Below are 20977 nucleotides of genomic sequence, written 5' to 3'. Positions count from 1 at the left end.
ATATAGAATGAGCTTTTCTAACTTATATTTTTCATAAGATAGTACAATATGATAAAATTTATAAGTATTTAGACATAATTAGGCATTGGTCTTATCGTACGTATTAGATTTTTGTATGGTTGATTGTAAAATTATAAGATACCGATGCACAAAAAAAAGATAAACATGAACAATAAATAAATATATTTTTTTTAACATTTATTTTTAAAATATACGATCTATATAAAGGTATATTTGCAATAAGCATTTTATAATGTGATACACTGATGCTGGTATATATAATATTTTGAACATAAACTATTTTATTTTAAGAGACCACCCAACAGTAATACTTATGACGTGAATGATTAAATAAATAAAATAACAATTAAACATGAAAGGTGGAGATGTGACATCATACGTTTTATGAGTTAATTTCTCATGTAATTGGTAGTTCTGAATAGAGGGCTGTGGAACGTTGACAATTATATTCTAATATGCCAATATGTAAACACTTCTGTATGTGTGTATGACTGTATATATTATTCTGTCAAATTTAAAGGTGAATTTAAAACGAGATGAACAACTAGGAAAATGATTTCCAAAAATTCTATCAAGGAATATGTATTGCGGCATACTAACTTTACGAATCGCGGTAAAAAAGTCCAAAGTAAAAAAGTCCTAGGAAAAAAAGTCCGGGTAAAAAAGTCCGAGGCATAAAAAGTCCGCCGTAGATAAGTCCTAAGCCTAAAAAGTCCGGAGTAAAAAAGTCCGAGATAAAAAAGTCCGGTAATATATTATATTATTTACATAACAATATTTAAAAAAAAGTCAATGATTATTATTATGTACTTAGTATAATAACCTTAAAAAAATTCAACTGTCGTCAAAAAAATAATATTTAAAAAAAAATTACAGTTTATATAAATATGTAAAAAATATTTTAATAATTATAATGTTTATCTAGGCCTTGTTCTGATATTATGACCAACTTTTTCTAAAAATTCTTCAATGGTAATTGAATGATTAGCTATTCTTTGGCATAAAGTAACTAGTCGGATATGTGTTGAATTTTTTTTTTTTTTTACTGGCTCTCCCATGCTGTCGATAGCTAATTTCGCTTTATCTGCCGCTACTTCCAATCTCATTTTTCGGATAAGTGTCCAAATAGTCGGATGACTGTGGCCAACTAAATGACTAAATCTGTTATTCCACGATTCGCATATATTATTCGTTCGGTGGTCACCATTCATCGTTGTTTTATGTACATTCCAAGTATTCGGTGGAAAAAGTGGACTTATTTTTTTAAATTTGAATTTGGTACCAGCCCCTACTTTTCTAAGTGGTCCATTTACGTAGGTTGCGTCAAAATAATTTAAAAGATCTTCTCCTTCAGGAGAAACAATTGTTTTAAGGTAAGCCATTCCTTCGAAAACATGTTCAAGAGGAAGAAATGCAAGGCCGTCCAACATTCCACAAAAATGACTAAATTCGTCGTTATTTTTATACATTTTGATTAACCCTAAATCTTGAACTTTTCGGTAAGAACTTTGGCACAAATGATAAAAACAGCCTCTTATAGTCAAATTTGAATCAAAAATCGTTTGAGCGGCAGAAATTAGAGCTTTTTCAAAATCAACATTTAAGTGGGTTGGATCGGGAAATAATTCGTGCTCTTCACATTTATTTAAAATAAGTTTGAACATTTCTTCATAAATAGACATTGTCTTGCGTTCAAGAAGACAGTATACTGCAGTTATATATGAATCATTTTTTTGAACTCTTATAACATAAAGTTGTAAAAAATATTTAGGACTAAGGTTAAAATTACCATCGCAATACCACGTTTTGGCCTCTGTCAACATTTTTAAGCTGTCATTTGTTGCAAACAATACAATTCTTTCACCAGTTGTTGATTTATTATCAGCCAATAAAAACTGTTGACCATTAACTAAAGCCCAATCATCTGAAAAATTAGGTTACGCTATAACAAAAAATAATGGCTAGGTACCTATATTTTAATAATAAATTGTATTTACCTTCTATAACAATATCATTTATGCAATTTAAAGCAGGATTATTTTTAGTTCTTTGGTTTCTAATTGTTCGTTTTACTACACTTTCTTTTGGTAAGAACATTAGAGCTTCGGCTGGTATTTGACTTACAGCTTCCGCAAATATCTGACTCGGCTTGTCACAAGTTTTTCATACGAGATTATTTATTAATTTTGTCAGGTAAATAATTTAGTTACAATTTATATTTATACTAATTGGAAGTTTGATTGTGCATCACATGGTATTTTTCCTTTTACCTAATTATATGTACCGGACTTTTTCACCGTTGACATTTTATATTTCGGACTTTTTAACCACGGACTTTTTATTCCTCGGACTTATTACCTACGGACTTTTTTACTCGGACTTTTTTTCCTAGGACTTTTTTACCTCGGACTTTTTGGTAGTATACCTAACTTTACATAGGATAATATGGCATTGCCGGAGATTAAAAATTAATTGAAATAAAACCTAGAAGATATGTTGACCGATCTTTCGTGAAAAATCTCGTTAACACATCCCGCGTGAGTCCGGTGGTGGCGCCAAGCTAGACCGATGCAAAAAGAAAGAAAACTGTCTGGACGAATTCACGGAAAAGAGCAATATACCTGGTATCCGGTATAATATATTACGTACACTGTACCGTGTATACACACCTCCTAGATAACTTATACAAATAATAATAATAATAAAAAAATACAGTATCATAGTAATGTACTCGACTGTGGGACATCGCGCGTAATCGTAACGCATATAACGGTATACCGGGTTTGGCCAAACCGGGGTCGATACCGGTTGATGCCGAATCCGGCGACAGGCATTCGCGTCCGGTCTTCCGGTGTCCGCGGAATTACCCTATATATATATATACATAATATATTTATACATATCCGATGTGCTAGACGAGCCGTGTACTCAGGTATATTGCTACAAATTGTCGCAGATATATTTAATAGGTATAGGTATATTAATACCTATATATTATGTGCCGTATGTGTGGCCGGGCATTAGGTCAGACAACCAGTGAATGTTAATGTTGAACTCACGTTACGTCGTCCGCCGTGGTGTAGGTAGATGAAACGGTCGAAATGAGTGTAACCATCCATATGTATGTGTATATACACAATACACATATATGTCTCTGTCTATGTTTAGATTATCTATAGTAGTTGATCTGAAAATATTTCTAAAATTCTGAATACCTATTAATAACTTCAGAATAATATAAAATATTATACATGGATATAATAATTGTATTGATAAGTACCTATAAGTACTCCACTATTTAAGACAGTGGTGCACCGATTTTAGTCTTCCCATAATACGCATGCGCATATCCACACTAGCACCCAATAAAACTATAGGTAGGTAGGTAGGTATTAAATTTTTAAACATCGAATGAGATATCTAGGAACAAATGGTTTCGAAAAAGACAATAATTCATTAGATTTCAAAACATGTTATTGTTATGCTAGATCATTATTAATGAATAATAATAGTATGATGTAAGCAGTGGATTTTAGTATTTTACGTATATTTAAATATATATTATTTTAATGATTACATTCAATGTAACGAATAAAATACTTCACTGATATGAATTGTTTATCGTTTATTTGTCATCTATATGCATAAATCACTTAATTAGTTGATATAAAGAGATGTTTCGACTTAATAAACTCTCCTAAGTTAAACCATCTGGAGCCAGTTGCAATAAAATGCTTTAGTTAAAAAGAGGGTGCAAGACGCATTCTGGTTGTTAGATTAGAAGATCACACCTTTTTTTAATAATTTATATCGATACGTATTTGATTAATTATGATTTATGAATATTCATAAATCAAATTGATCGATTTTGATACACCGATTGATATATTGTAGTTCGATTTCCGTTGACGACAAACTTTTCTTTACTATAATTAACAATTTTATACGATGTACAAACTATGACTGAGCTTGGGAGGGGCGAGTAATTATTAGTTCTTCAATTATAAGGCTGCTATAATAAGTATGTATACATGTTTGATCAGATTATAGAGCACAGTTTCAACGCATATACTCGTAAATACACCTATTTAGGAAGTCCATAATGTTCTTCTCCTTCTCTACTTTTTAAAACTAGGAGAATAAAAAAAAATATTTTAGGTTTTGTGTGCATGATACACTAACAGACGTCGCAGTCATATTCCTGATACCTATTATTATGTTTATTGTGGCTATATTACGATTTATGAGCGTTTTTATTCTCCGATATGATTATTTAATAGACTTAAACGTTTTTGTATTGTAACTCCATCATCAAATAAAAATATTTATAGTATTTGTATACATTATGTATACATGTAGATATTTAATAATAGCGATACATAATAAAGTTTAATAATTTGATTCTACGATATAGCTCAAAGTCAATTTTATTTTGTATGAAATAAAATTCCACAAATAAGACAATCTTATCAAATATGTTATATATATATACTAAAAGTGTAAACCTAACCTTCTTCTTCAAAATATATGTCATGTTAAAAAAAATAGAATGCAGGTCAAACCTTTGATTTACCGGTGTGCAAATAACATTTGAAATTTTTTGGGGGAGGGGGAGATCTGAAGTCTTATTATAAAAATATTGAATACGCTTAAACAAAAACTAGGAAATGAATATGGTTTGGCATTAACAGTGGTAAGAAATAAGAACTATAAAAATAAAAGTGCGATAAATAAGTAATTATTATAAAAAATATTTTGTTTAATTGCAAGTAGCTGTTGTTGCTTTTTAATTTCACAGATTGAAATAAGTGTGATTAGGTCACGGTCGTGTTTAAATTAAAAACTGAGAGTTTATTATTTTTTTGGTTAACATTTTGTGGGTGAAATCGTTTTTAGTAAGTAAGTAAAATAAATAGAAACAAGTCAATTCAGGCGTAAAACCACCAATATATATGTATCTGAAAATCTTTCTCAAAATCTGAGAAATAAATCGACCGTAAAATCAATAAACATTCACCTTCTAATCTGAAAAATAGAGACAAATTTATATAACTAAATATCTCTGTCAATAAAATAACACTTATCGGTTATCAATGAATTGATTATAAATTGAAATCACAATAATTAATACTTTTAGCATTTAAGAACACGGTCTCAAAAAATGTTCATAAATAGTAAAAAATAATAACTAAGGTGATTCATTTAAGTATCCAAGCTCATTATTTTGAAAAACTTTAACTTATTTTGAAAGTATTTTTTTACTTAAGGGCCTCGGATGTAGACAGTTTTCAAGGAGTTCGAAATAGGCAATTTTCAAATTCCCTACATGCGGGTATTGTAAATGTGTGCATAGTAAGTGATGATTAATGTGTGTGACTTTACATAAAAGAAATGACGGAGCTTTCCCCTACGCTCATGTACAAGTTATCTACTGGGCGTTGCACCAGTGAACGGTAAACAATTTATGATAATTTGTATGCACTTTTTGTCCATCCTACCGATCGACCTAATAATGCCATAATATTTTAGCCAACTGATCCGAATTCGTTATAGTGTCTACTTGTGATCGGTCAGTCCGCATTTTAAGATTTCTGAATTATATTCAGAATAATCAACTCTTGAATATTCAAACTAAAGGTATTGTAGTCAAGGGATGAAATTGTGAAAAGTAGACTGACCGATCTCAAGTAGACATAATAAAAAATTCAAATCAGTTCTAAAAAGTATTAGTATTACAAAGTCGATAAGTATGATGGATAAAACATTGGTTTGTTTTGGCCAAAATAACTGTGCGCCACCGATCTCCTTACTTCTATGATATTGAAAAACAACATTTTCGAAAATAAAAAATGTTTTTTAAATTTTCTTTTACTATATTGTTCGAGTTCGTATTTTTTTTTTAATAAAAACAAATATTCTTATATGATTCTCCGGAGTAAAATTTTTTTCTGTGTATTTGACACATATATAATATCATAGTGTAGACATTTGAAGGATGAATGTATCATCTTGTATACAACAAAATATTTACATTTGATCCGAGTATTTAAACATATTATACTTTTTATTTTTAAGGAATTAACTATTCGATTTTCATTTGCCTTACGTAGAACTAAAATGCATTGGTGAGAATGCGAAATTAAATTCACTGTAAAAACATGTTCTATTTATTTATTTTTTGATAGCTATTAATTTCCTACACTATGGATTTAATAGACTTAGATGTATAGGTACACAACATAGTGTAACATACATCCAACATACATCAATTCCTTTGAGAACACGGTTTTCTTGGTCTGGACCAGCGAAGTACACGGACTGCTAAGGAAAATCCTCGGAACCTCTTCCAATTTTCTATCGAATAACATTTTTTTTTAGATTTTTTACAAGAAAATTATCTTATGTCCGTGACCAAAACCACCGAAAGTGCCATGGTCTCCCGGCATTAGTGTAGTAGCATAAATAACAGCTTAAGAACAACTTTTCTAGACTATTCTGTATACTTTTTACATCAACCATAAGAACAATTTAATTTTTCATGTATTCTAGATATTAGTAATTATAATATATTAATATATAAAACTCAAAAACTTTATCAATATTAATGCGATTTATCATAAGGCTTTCTTCGTGGTGCTTCTATATTATTTAGCATGGTCATCTTTAATTCAATAACACAATTAATACAAATTTAACAACGACTAAAAAATATTACTTTTAAAATTGAGCTCACGGTTTTCCACAATAAAATTGCGAGACGAAGAAATAGGAAGACCGTTATAATCCGTATTTCATGGAGTACTGTGGTTATAATAGGTCATTTTAATATATTTAATAATATATTACTGAGGTCATGACCTTTGAATAAACAATAGAGCATATGAAAGATGATTAAATGTTCAGATTATTAATTAGTCAATCATTATTATCACGAGGACTTATGACGACACATATTATTTTATTATTGTCTTACGATTAGATATTTATATTCATAATAGCGATTACGATCGGTCAATTTATAATAATATATCGGATAAAATATTACTATTGTAGCATTCAATTATATTAATAGACAAGCGTGCATAGTTATTTAGAAATTTGAATCGTCAATAAATTATTCTGCAGCCATATTAACTGTTATAATAGTACATATACCATTTATTAACTGGGTATTACCTATCTGTGGTACATATTTTCTTCGAGCCTATAACTATGTATAGTTTTTTATGCGTAATAACATTGATTATAATAACTTGTTTTATAAAATCAATGGTGATAAATGATAGTTAATAATTATTATAGAAAAATGTGTCCAAAAAATATACATACATCGTAACTGTAACGTGAATTGTAATTCATAGCCATTCATTGATGATTATACTGAATGCATTCAAATGATAGGTAAATAAACAACATTCATGGCTAGATAAATAGGTGAGATATTAGGCACCTAAAACGGCTTAAACTGGCCTGTTATTATCAAGAAATTTCGTATGAATATTACAGTTGAATCTCGATAACTCGTATCTTAAGGAAATAAAAATAAATTCAACTAATGAATTTCCCGATTTATTTACTCCAAGCACAACTTAAATTCACTTCAATGGGCAAGAAAAATTCTAGCTATCAAGATCTTCGAGTTATTGAAATCTGAGTTATCGAGACTCGACTGCGTTTGATATAATAATTAAGTATACATACAAATTTCCATACGTTGATGAGCATGGATTTTCATAAATAATCTTTATGAATCACACTAAAAAAATCACTGTTAATTTATTAAGAAATGTTTATCATGCATATTTTTGTATAGTTTACATTAATTACATATTTTAATAAAAATCCACATTTTCTTTAAAATTATGCAAAAAAATGTTGGCCATTCATTAAGCAGAACGGAGCATTACAATTTTTAATTTTAATAATAGCTGGTTCATATGTACCAACTTTATCTACTTCGAGATACCAACAATTTAAAAAAAAATATTATCTTCAATATATTAGTACTTTTTTTCTTATATGATATTATACAATAAGATCAAATTTATATAGGAATATAATAAATAAACAAAATAAATTCCTTGATTATGGAACTTATACTCCCCATAAATCCACCAATGTAGATACATGTTTCTTTATTTATATTCAAGTATTCAACACATTATTAAAAGTTAGTCAATACAAATTTAAAATTTGTTTTATTTGTATAAACAAACATCAAAGTGTATACTGTTAAGCCTCGTAAAGACAAATGTATTCATCATAATATCAGTGGTTTTACAAACGTATCGAAGTGAAAATGTTGTAAATTAATGATTAAACCATATTTTATATATTCCAGAGCTTCAGTAGCACATCATGTGTCATATGTCATAAACATTATATATTTAACTACGAGAGCTAACGATGGACTATGAAATATTAAAACTAACACTGGGAGATAAAATAATTACGTTCGAAGTCTTAATGAATAATATAAAATTAACATATTATTTTATTTATAACTGCAGATGGACATGGTTTTTTAGTATGCCACTACATATTTAATGGTATAGCTCGTATAAGTATAGATAATAACCTGAAAAACATTGCATAATATTATTTACTTGAGCAGGTATTATAGTATAACCGGAGTCTATAAAAACAGAGCCTTATTTACAATAGATTTTATTTTAAAAAATAAGACCATAATATGTGAATACGAAAATATAATGTATAAGCTCAGTTGAGATGTTTTCGGATTTTTATTTGATTTTGAGTTGACTCTGAGAAATGATTTTATGGTATTTTCCAAGTGTTTAGAGTGTTCAGACCTATGAATACTATGTATATTATGCGACAACGTTGTATATCAAATACCCCGAAAACTGGTTTAAAGTAAAAAGAAAAACTATGATTCGTTTATTTGATTCCACGATCACCCATCTAACAACTAAAAAATGTAAAACTAAAATTTTTTAAATTGCTTAAGTAATAGACGAATGAAAATAGACGCATGAAATATAGAAGTCTGAAAACAAATCGAGTATTTGATTTGTTCAGTACAAACAAAATTTTACATGGCTGTGACCGATTCCATATTAATATATTTTATTTATGATCGAATAAAAATATAGTTAATTTACTAGATATTTTAAAATTAACCTAATTTGATTAAAAAACTAAGCTATAGACAAAAAAAAGAGACAACTAACAAGTACTAAAAACAATATTTCATGAATAAGATTGTTGGTTTATTTGTCTCTCAACATTGTGATCATCATATCATAATAATAACAATAAATCTATTATCTATTCATTGATTGACGGCCTTAAATTATAGTATATATTATATCATGAACCACTAACTTGCATTAATGCAGAACTGCAATATTGTACTCTACATATTATACATTATACTTAAACACAAATGCAATTCGTCAGTAAGCACCTGCACCGACACTTATATAGGTACTTACCTATAATATGGGTGTGCTGCTCCCATCTGCCCGATGTTGGTGTTTCGATTCGAGGTCACGACCACCTGCAACAGTCTGACACTCTGACGTATACAATTTTTTCAACCCTCAGCGGAGTCATTCGTTGCACGCACGCAGGTTTTTGGCTGCAACAGGTAATAATAATTGGATAATTAGATGTTCGCTATAGTGGTACTATTATATATAGTCGGAATGGCTTTTACTATATCCATCTGTCAAACGAGCAATAAACCGAAATCCCACCAAGTGAAATCCAAAATTGTAGGATCTAAGACAATCTAAATCAATATCAGAGTTCAAACATGTATTTTCCAAATCCTAAGAGGAGATTATTTTCGAGATAATACTGCAAATCTTGTATATAAAAATATTTTCCAATGAAGGAGTTACAAAGTCTAACGTTGTATTACCTATATGATAGTATAATATTATTATACATACACAATATTGCAACTTCTCCGTTGAATTGGGTATTGACTGAAAACAATTATTTATTATTATAAAACTCTTCAAATTTGTCAAAACCTAGATCTTAATCTCTAATATCGTCTTAGACGATCACATTTTGAGTAAGCGCAGTTGAATTTAGTTACATTTTTCGCTTTTCAGATCAATTCAACATTGTGCGGGGAACATATAATTATATTATCTCCACATTGTTGGGAGAACAATATTCATGAAAATATTTCTTCAAAAATGTTCGACTTTTGTATTTTCAAAGCCAGCAGACCAGATGGTTTGGAAAGTGTGCAAAATATGTACACACGTCATATATATGTAGTGGAATACAAACAAACAATTTTAAATAGACAGACAAAATCGGTGCAATAACAATACAATAACAGCGATGTAACATTAACAATATTGTATCCACCTATAATTATTAATTATAGTACATTATATATTTTTATATTATAATAATATTAATCGGTTGTCGTCAGATGGCGCCGTGTCCGCCGCAGAACGGAACAACGCGTCGAGCTCGTAATAATAATATTATATAGTAATAATAAATCGTACTTCTACAGAACTGAGGCGACGGCGGCGGCGGGGCACTACCAGCGGCGGCGGCGGCGGTGGTGGCGACGGCGGCTGTTCACCAGCAGTCACGTGTGACTCTCAAATTGCCGACCAGTCGGTGCGCCTCGCGACTGCTAACGTAACGTGCGTCGTCGTCTCCTTCGCCCGCAGTCGATGTAACAGAACAAAAACGATCGGAAATCGATACGATTTTAAGATTTAGAACTATTTTTTTCAGCACACGCGTGCTTAAAAAATACCCACCGCGTCTGATAGAGAGTGTCTACGTGAATACATAATAACAACATTTTCGTTTTCGCAGTCGTACCCGGAAGTGTCTGTGTTCGCGCACGATACGGACGTCCGATTTGCGAAGATCACGAAGATCCGAGTGCGCGGTGTATAATAGCAACAATAATAATATTGTCGCGTCGCTCTTCATCCGTTAGTCCGTCGGCACGGCTGGCAGAGAACACGGGCAAAGAGTGAGTGGCTACACACATTATTATTTATTGTATCACAACACACGCCGAACTATATTATGTTATTATTATCGTGTTACACGACGGCACGTGATCGCATGCATTTGCATATTTTTATTAATTTGGCGAAAAAATAGCAAGCTGCACGTTTTAATACTACGAGCCTTTGATGTTTCTGTGATTGATGATCATACTATTGCATTATTGATGTTTTTGCACAATATTTAGAACACTTTCCATTATAATTATGCATACTACATAATTCAATAAATACAATATATTTAAATAAAAATAGATTTTCTTTAGATATTTCTCTGCCAAGTTTAATAGGCATGGTGGTATAAGTAGTTATTAGTAGTACTTATTGATAAAAAAAATATGTGTTATAACTGCACTCCCGGGATGTTTCGGATATTTTTTTCCGGCCAACGGGCATCCACATTTTTCCATTTAAAGTCTACAACGGAGCCCACACAGACTATTGACGGATTTTCCCAGTCTGTCAAACGAGTTAAATATCTACTTAAAGTAAACTACGTCGTATTCAATACCGGTTGGCGAATACAAGGGACGATTGGCAATGAAGGGTCTGAAGCAAAGACTACACGATTCTCGACTATAAGTTGATTTTAGTTTTTTACAAATAATTATTTGCAGTAGTCTCAAACAACACGCTCAATATTGGATAATAAATAAGTTCTGACTAATACTATCACTTTTTAACTTATTTTTTTTTTCATTTATATTGTTATAATCTAACTGGTGCATTGGCACACGCGGTCTAGTTCGTGTTCACGTCTTTTTCATTCGTAGACCCTCCGTCACCCCTGTTCGAGCAGTACGCATGCTTACCTCTGAATTTACCCCGAACGGCCGAGTGTGGTCTGTTTCATTTTGGACGTCGAAATTTCTCGAGGGCGTGTTCAAGTATGCACCGTGGAGGAGACGGCACTGGATCCCATAAGGCGCGCCCGAGGGAAAAAATAAAAAAAACTGGTTCAGTCCACTACTATTTATTTACCTATTCGTTCATTTTTATATCGTTGTTATAATATTATACTTTCAGTACTACATGAGGAGGCCCCTTAGTATGGTTATATGTGACCAGTTACCACGTTATTATGGCACGATTCGAGAGCATAAAATACACAATCACACTAAATGTAAAGTGTACACCGAAGTAATCTTCCAATATAATTATTGGAGGTTTACTTGGAAATTACACATTGAAAAATGTTTTGACTTTACAAAATGAACTTTTACACACATTAGGTTGCATGTGAACGTACTTTATAATAGACTCAGCTTTTGCTGTAAATCAGAGCCCCCTACATAGGCCGATCGCTGGCCAATTCTCTTAATTTTTTTGCTTTTGAGCACTGAAAGTGTATAACTTATCATAATGACATTACTAAAAATATTTATGAATTTCACCTATCTTTTACTTCCTTTGAATACGAATCATGTTCAGGATGCTTCCTCGACGACAACAAGTGTTTTTTTTTAAACTTACAAATAAACACCAACGTTGGTTACCATGGTAATTATCTGAAGACACTATTTTTCAAGTTTTTTTTGTGTAATTGAGAGTAATATCGCCATCGATCTGTGAACGAATAGATCCACTCGTGGTTCCTGGGAGTAAAAAATATTATTAAATCGATCTAAAGACGACGGACGAATGGGTGTGAGCTATATTGTAGTAATATCAGGTGTTATGTACATAAAATAAAATATTGTGACGATATTGTGAAAAATATCTAAATTGTGGTTTTTGTCTATCTAAGTATCTGTAAAGATAAAGTGAAATACCATTTGGTGAATTCATATTTTCATTCAGAAAAAAATGAAGTGAGTATTTTTGTTTCTTACTATGTGGTTGACTCGATTCTTTTTTTCGGGGTTGGTAAAAGTCGAAATACGAAGGACTGCAGTACAAATACGTTATAATATTTATGTAATATTATGTGACAATATAATATTGTTATAATAGTGAATATAATATGTTGTACTATACGCTCGACACCTGCCGGCACGCGCTTCTCCTAACCAGACTGACGTCGGACGACAGTAACAATAAATTATTACACATAGAGGTAGCTGGTGCCCCAGTCAGCTGCTGTGGCCACCGCACGTCTCGCGTACTACAGGGACGCTCCGTCACTTCCGGTATCGCAGTCGTGCGTGCCACAGTTTTTTTTTTTTTACGAAAAACATTTTTTTTACTAGTCTTCGCCCCTTCTCTATGCAATAACAATAACGTCGCGTAGTTGTTGTTTGTACTGTTTTTGGGTTTTTTTCTGTTCTACCCTTCGCACACACGTCTCACTGCGTACCCTTCCAACCGTAAACGCTTTCGAATATCAGCTAATACTATATATACACAATATACACCTATAATAGCATCAACGGGCAATGGCAATTACGCCAGACAAAATAATATTATTGAGTATATAATGTACTATGTATATAATATATATATTGTGTACTCAGTGGTAATATATAATATAACATTATGTTTGAACAGTAGTTTCCTGTTTGATTTTTACTTATCGAGTTCTTCGCTATCAGTTTTTTTTTTGGTTTTCCGTTTCGGTACAAGCATAAGTACCGCTATTATTTCATCACTACGACTGTATTGAGTGTATACAGATCGAGGACAATGTCTTGATGAGGACACGTCGAATATACACACCTACAATAAAGATCGTCTGAAATTCACAAAGCTTTTTTACTTTCATGTATATTATAATAATAGTAAGTATCTAATAATAATAAAAAATAATAATAATGCCAGCTCACTCGTCGTCAGTCATTCGTCTTCTCGACATTTCACCGTTTTATATTGTGTGATTCATGAATACAATATTATTTTATCTGTGCATGTTTATTAAGTTTACAATTTTATCGTCGCCCAGCAGTCCAGCACATGCCTAATATTTTATTAACCTACTTTCCAAATTTATATTTAAAAATATTCTTGATTTAGGTATTCGAAATTCGACTCGTAAAATTTATATCATCTCTTTTAAGATCATTCAAACTAAATAAAGCTCACTACCTGAGAATAAAAAAAAGAACTGAACGCGTTTTGTGGTTTTTAGTGTTTTTAAAACGTCGATCGTCTTAAATTTCGTTTTTATTTCTACATAAATAAGCGTATTGTATCTCGACTAGTAAATTACTTTCTGTATTTTTGTATTTATATTGGTAATCTTATACAGCAAGATCATCGCTTGGGAGTTGGACGTAATGATATTATGTCACCAGAATGATTTTAGAGTTTTTATATTCGTGGGTGGTTTTTATTACTTATTTGTATACAAGATAAATGATAAAAATCTTTGAACAAGTAGCTTATTTATGTCCCACTATATTATAACTTATATATTGTACATTAGTTGTGATGTTTTGTTTTTTTCCCGAGTCATGTATGACCTTACAGACTTCAAAACACTATGCTATGCATAATTTAATGTAAAACATAGGTAATATTGTAGACAATGAAGTAAAAAGATTAAAATTTGCTTTGTAGAGGCCACGAGAAGAATTGTACTATTTAATGAATTTTAAAATGTAAATTTGTAAAGTATTTCTTTTTTATAAAGTATGCGTAATGCGTAGACAAGCCAAAAAAACGTGCCTCATCCACGTTTTTTGAATTTGTATTTTGTACTTTCTGTAGTTTTATTACGTTGTTGGTCTCGCTACATTATTTTTGTCGATTGTGATTGCATGATTATTTTGTAAAAGACTCCTTGAAAATGTGGCATATTCTGTATTTTAAAATTAAAAAAAAAATGGTTTCGTTATCTACATTAAAAAAACGTTAATTTTGATATCCTCGATTTTTAATACTATAATATGAAGAAACTATGACGAGCCTTCGGAATAGTTGTAAAAATATAAGCCATGTCCATGTCCATGTAATGTTTGATTACTAATAAACTTGAATTTAATTGTTTTAAAAAAAAAATGTGATATGATGTATATTCTGTCAATATATGTATATTTTATATATAATAGAGTAATAATATGTGACATTTCAATAATATTATCAATAATACCCAGTAAAATTGATTTTTTTTTTTTGTTAAACCTTGAGTTTATTTTAGTTTTTTATTTCTTATTATCATTATAGATTAGAAACAGTAACGAATTTCAAAGTCATACTGCAGCTTAATGTGAACACACATTTTCTAAACCAAACAAACGACTATAATACGTGCGTAGTATATTTTTGCCTCAAAGATGAAATCACAATAGGTTTTATTTTTTGATCATTAGTCATCGGGTGGGCATCGCTAATGAATAGTCTGAATGCGATCGGGAGATAAATTATGAGAGCACCACCTTTCCTTATTAATGTACGGCAATTAATTGAACTCATTCAACTCGGTGGGTGGGGAGGGAGAGTTTGCAATTAGTCCATATATTGGTTTTGTGACCTTTGCTGCAGGAGCATTGCTACAGCGTCAAGTACAAATTTGTTTCGCGTTGTTACTACTACAAGACTAAATATGGAATACATTTCACTTTGCATATTTTCACATGTTGCAGGCAACGCTGCTGGTACCCGCTAATATATTGCGTTCATATAATGGATCGTAAATTATCAACAGGTTCACGTGTTTCAGCGGGCACACGAATAATAATAATAATATACCGTATGGGTGCCACTATACATACATGCAGTTATTATGTGTTATTATATTTGAACATTATGATTGTTTTTACGTCTTGTTCGTATTGGTATCCACTATCTATATATGAGTTATATTCTGTTGTATCTATGGTCGATTATATTTACGTTTATTTCTATCGGTCTGCCCGGAATTGGAACAGTTCTAAAAAGTACTAACAATTGATTTGTTCGCTAACAATGCTTAGCAAAAATACAAACATTCAAAAGGCAACAAATTAATATTGTATTCTTCGATTGGAAAACATAAATATTTAAATACGGGTCAACACTTTTTGTCAATTACTATCGAAAAATCGTAAAATTAAAAAGCATGTGGATACTAATAAAAAATCAAAAAAAAAAAAAAAACACGAAATATGAATAAATATCAACGAAAAACGTTTGTTATTTCTAAGTATTTGTCATGAAATTGTAATGAAATAGATATTTTATACCTTGCCCGTCGCTTAATCCAATAAGACAAAAGAAATAACATGTAAATGCAACAAAAATAATTTCCAAACCTTAAATCCGTATTTATATATGTATTATTAATTAAATGTAATAATATTATAAAATATATTGTTTATAAAGTCTTAGTCGTATATTATATTATATTATATTTTTGTAGTACACTTGAGCCGTCAGTTATTTTTTTCGCCTAACTGCAACTACCGATATAATAATACGTACAATGTCGTATATTAATTATTATTTCTTAGTAATGTTTTTAAGCGTTTCACTCAGCACTATGTCTACCTATACTATACCTATATACCTACCTTTACATCCTTAGTTCGTTAAATATGTGTTTGTATCGGTTTTATGTTCTACAGCTGTTGAATTCGTTAGCAATCTATACATCTATAAATTATAACACTAACCACTGACGATTTATTTATTATGTGTTAATAAAACATTGGTAAGGCGTTGAGCAGCGAGCGTTTAAATTGTCCGTGTGTAAACGTATATTTGATCTGCTTGTTAGTTGTTACGTAAAAGTGGTCCATACATAATATTATATTATATATTTTTTAAATCACTGACGATGTGTTTTGTTAATTGGTTTTCATATGTTATATATATATTCCCGTTATTTTTCTCAGCTTAATTTATTCATTTTATTTCTTGCGTATGTTATATTTACTAATACATAAATATCTAATATAAGTACTCAACATAGGCACCATTCGATGATAATTAGTATATCAATTCCCCATCGATTTATATTTGAAAACATCTATATGTTTTATAGGATTTAAATGTTAAATTATTTTGGTCATATTATTTTTTTCACCGATTTTCGTCATGATAACTACATTACGTGCACACGTTGCATTCCATACAGTACTTAATGTGCGTAATTGATACTATAACTTGAGCACATTTTCTATATCTTAATCAATATATAGGTACAGTATATTGTAACGGCATCTTCTAATTGAATATAAACAAGACTAATACAACCGTTATCGATTACTTCTATCTAGGGTTAGGTTCTATCTAAGGTTATGTTAGCTGCTTGGGTTTGTCGAACTAGCTCGCGTAGCGCATAGTTCATTACTGTAGACGCTTTTAATAAAATAAAACTGTTTTCAATTCTGTAGTGTACCCCGTTGTTTTTCGAACAATCCACCGGGCACCAATGTTAAATAACATTTGAAGGTTTTAGTAACGGTATCTTCGAGTTATACCGGCGCAGTCTTAAGAAAAAAAATGTCCCATAGTCGATTTCCAATTATTATTATTTTTTTTTTTTATTAATTTGCAGTAATGCGTTACTAATTTTTTTCAACTTATCGTATCTTTTGTTATACGACATAAAACCGCTTTATTAATCTTGTACGACTTGATATTTTCTGCCAATTTATCTAATTTTTTACTTTTCCTTTGTTTTGCTATAAACGCAGTTTTAGCATTGTCTCACTTCCATTATTCGATCTTACATACATTAATTCTATAGGTATAGCTGAAAACTATTCCGATACTGTTACCTTCAAATTACGGTCAATTTCTTCTATTCCTTTGAAGCCTTCAAATTATCCTATTTAATACTCTTGTAAAAGCATTCATAGGAGGCAGTGAGATACCCGTGTAACACACGAAAGGAGATTGAACCAAACCAAAAACTATATCCGATTATATGGGCCCCACCTACTCCCACTGTCCCACGTGTGCCCAGTGAAAACTGAAAACAATCACAAACTAACCTGACCGTTGATACAAATTATATTTCAGCAGTTTACGCACTTTTTCATAAAATTATTTTTATATATATATTATTATGTATTTATGAATGTGCGTAACTGATAACTTGTTGTGTTTTTCAGGAATGAAAATGAGATGAGTGTAGAGGCCGAGCATGGCGGGTGTTGGGACAGTTGCGTGCGGCTCATGTGCCACAATCACTCGTCGTCGCAGCCGTCGGACCACCGACATCCCTACCCTGCCCGTCACCTCTACGCCAACGGCAACAAAAACGGCTTGAACGGACACGTCAAAGGTGAGTGTCAGAGCGTGCATTGGACACGACTACTGTAATAAGCATATTATAATTATATAATTATTGGATAGTGGGTTTTTTCATTAAAAAAGTTGGTATAATACGGGAAAATTATTTAAAAATGTGTTAAGGTGCCGAGGTTCGATCACGTCATATTATACCTTAAAGGTTAAATTATAATAGTTTCTGGGTGGAAGTGAAGACCGTTTGGATTACCGCGCATTCTAAATATGGTTTTCTGGTGGGTAGGAAGTTATATACGCGTACCTATTGTAATAAGTATAGTTAGATCGAACAAAAAAGGGATATATCATAAAAAAACGTCGTTTGCCGACCACATTGTACCCATATAGTTACGGCGTTTGTAATACAGTTTATGGGTTACCTGCAAAACACGACGAGCGTATGTTTGTAAACGCGGTGCCGGTGCGTAACATCTCGATGACCCCTTTTGTGCACGCGCGCTCACGGTTGATCTAACCTAAAAATACAATAGTACGCGTATTTTATATCATAGGTATATTATAATATATTTTATCGTATGTATAGCAATGGAGTGTGTAATGATAATAATAATAATGACCGGTTACGGAGATTTATGATTTACGCAGGGAGAGAGAGAGAGAGAGAGAGAGTAAGAGCTGCAGAGAGGAGAATTTCGCGCTGGTCCACGGACGGCGTCCGAAATCATAAAACAAAATTGTGGGCCAGAGAGCCCGTTTTATGTATACGACACAGCATTAAACCGATGTGTTTATCACGATCTCGCGGGCGCCTCTCCGCATTTATTATTATATTATTATGATACGGAGTATACCTAAATCCTCCGGGTATATACCGTTCCCGCGGTTCGACCGCCGTGCCATCCGGTACCACAACACACACTCGATTCGCGCATAAAATATTACATTATTTTATTATATGTGTGGTGTATCTGCCCGTCAGCGGTTATTTCGTATTACGACCGTGTGTTTTCTATTTTTCCGCGCCGTCTTACAGCTCCACGCGGCTACTCCTCCGCAATGTCACGACTCCCGTGGACTCGTCGTGGTTCGATTTTTTTCATTATTATTATTTATTCTCTTGCTGTTCATGAATGGATGTCCCGAGGACGACCTTAAAATTTAATTACTATGTATATTATAATACTACGACGACGACGACGATGACGTCTAGTCGGAGGAGTCGCCGTCGAGGAGCCACGTCCGGTATAATATGCAAATCGTCGTCGTCGCCGCCGCCGCAGTTCTTTAGATAACGGTGAAAGCTCGGAAATTAAACCAAAACCGCGGTGCAGGCGTGCCTTACCTATAGGTATAAATTGGATTTTGCAGAATATTACATCTGCATTTCCGAGAAAGAAAAAAAATAATACACGACTTCAAACATCGTAATCAGAAAATAATCATAATAATATTATGATCATCATACTCCCGCGTTCCCTCTGCACTTCTTCAGTAGCATAATATTGTGTTATAGCCGTCACGCGATGTAAAATTACGAAATACCGCGATGATAGTCGAGTGCTGCGGATGACCGCGATTTTGTAAATATCGCGGGGGCTGACCTAAACCATACGAGCGACTGTGTAGGTAAAAAAAAAGTCCACTGAATATTTTTTTTTACATTGCATAATCATTGTAAGTCATTGCACAAACGTTTAGAAAATCACTGTTTAGTGATAATAAAAAACGCACTCCGGCCATAATGTTATTGTGGGTATACGTATACAATTATATTATAGTGCAGTAAATACCTACTGCTAGCGTACGCACTAGACGAATTGCACAGCAATATAATACCTCCACACCTATAATTTACATTATATTATATAGATAGGTGCATAATATACGTATTACGGGTATAGGTACCTATAATATCGTACCTGGCGTGCCGAGTCTCGTCAATATTACTTTTTTAACCGCGGGACTGCGAGAGGCGGAAGAGCATGACGCTGCAGCAGTGTTTAAAATACATTATTATAATATTTCGAGTCGAGCCGCTCTGTTGCAGGCACCAGATAACCTTTTATGTGATGTACTTACACGCGTGCTACCGCGGAGAGTGCGACTTCGTCGTCTTCGGCTTCGTATCTTAATCGAAATCGGTTTCCATTCGAAAATCGTAATCCGCTCGCCCAAGTACACGACACGTTATCTCGCAACGCCGACCTGTGGTATAATATCATTATGTACCTGTTTATATATAAGTATACCTACTATAATAGATATGATATTATTAATTTAAAATTATGTCGAGCGGAGGACGACCACCCGCGCGACCGCTCGCACGCACAATGTCGATACAATATTAATTATTATCCCGGCCACGTGACCGACGACGCACTTGATAGGTGCCGGGCCGGGCGAGGTACCACCACAGATCTCGAGCTCGAGTACACAATAATATTATAATATAAGATATGTTTAGTACAAGACTGTTATACCTATAGGTAAGGACACGAGCCCCGAGCGACTGTGCTGGTCGAGTTCGTTAAGCGAACTGTGGACGTTGCATACGTTTCGGCGTACATATATTATATTATTATACTGTAGTAACCAGGGCCTGGAATCATAATATGCGTTTGCAATATATTTATGTAATTTACTTGGAATTGGAACAATTCTGATTAAAAATCTATTGGTTTCATAACGCGTGTAGAATGTAAATTCTACATAATACTCAATACAATTTATTTTTGCATAATTTTGCATATTATTATATTATGGATCCATAAAAACGTGTTGATATTGTATATTATTCCTGTATTATAACATAAAAAGTTGCG

The 20977-nt window shown here is 32.2% G+C and overlaps 2 protein-coding genes across 2 annotated transcripts in view; one reads left to right on the top strand and one right to left on the bottom strand.

Annotated features, from left to right (window-relative positions):
* Positions 1 to 938: 938 nt before the first annotated feature.
* LOC111033737 lies at positions 939 to 2327 on the bottom strand. Its single transcript, XM_022314637.1, has 2 exons — positions 2306 to 2327; positions 939 to 1945 (listed from the first exon to the last, which is right to left on the bottom strand). Exons 1-2 carry the CDS (start codon positions 2325 to 2327, stop codon positions 939 to 941), a joined length of 1029 nt encoding a protein of 342 aa, XP_022170329.1.
* Positions 2328 to 10619: 8292 nt separating this feature from the next.
* The window catches only part of LOC111033587 (calpain-1 catalytic subunit-like), a 91709-nt gene continuing 81351 nt past the window's right edge, over positions 10620 to 20977 (top strand). Inside the window, exons 1-2 of the mRNA XM_022314394.1 lie at positions 10620 to 11005; positions 18017 to 18189. Coding sequence (XP_022170086.1) covers positions 18030 to 18189 — 160 coding nt within the window. The 5' untranslated portion in view covers positions 10620 to 11005; positions 18017 to 18029. The remainder of the gene's footprint in view (positions 11006 to 18016; positions 18190 to 20977) is intronic.

The sequence above is a fragment of the Myzus persicae genome, unplaced genomic scaffold (assembly GCF_001856785.1).
Source record: "Myzus persicae strain clone G006 unplaced genomic scaffold, MPER_G0061.0, whole genome shotgun sequence".
NCBI lineage: Eukaryota > Metazoa > Arthropoda > Insecta > Hemiptera > Aphididae > Myzus > Myzus persicae.
The sequence above is the reverse complement of the archived record's forward strand: the minus strand, read 5'-3'. Positions and strand labels throughout refer to the sequence as shown.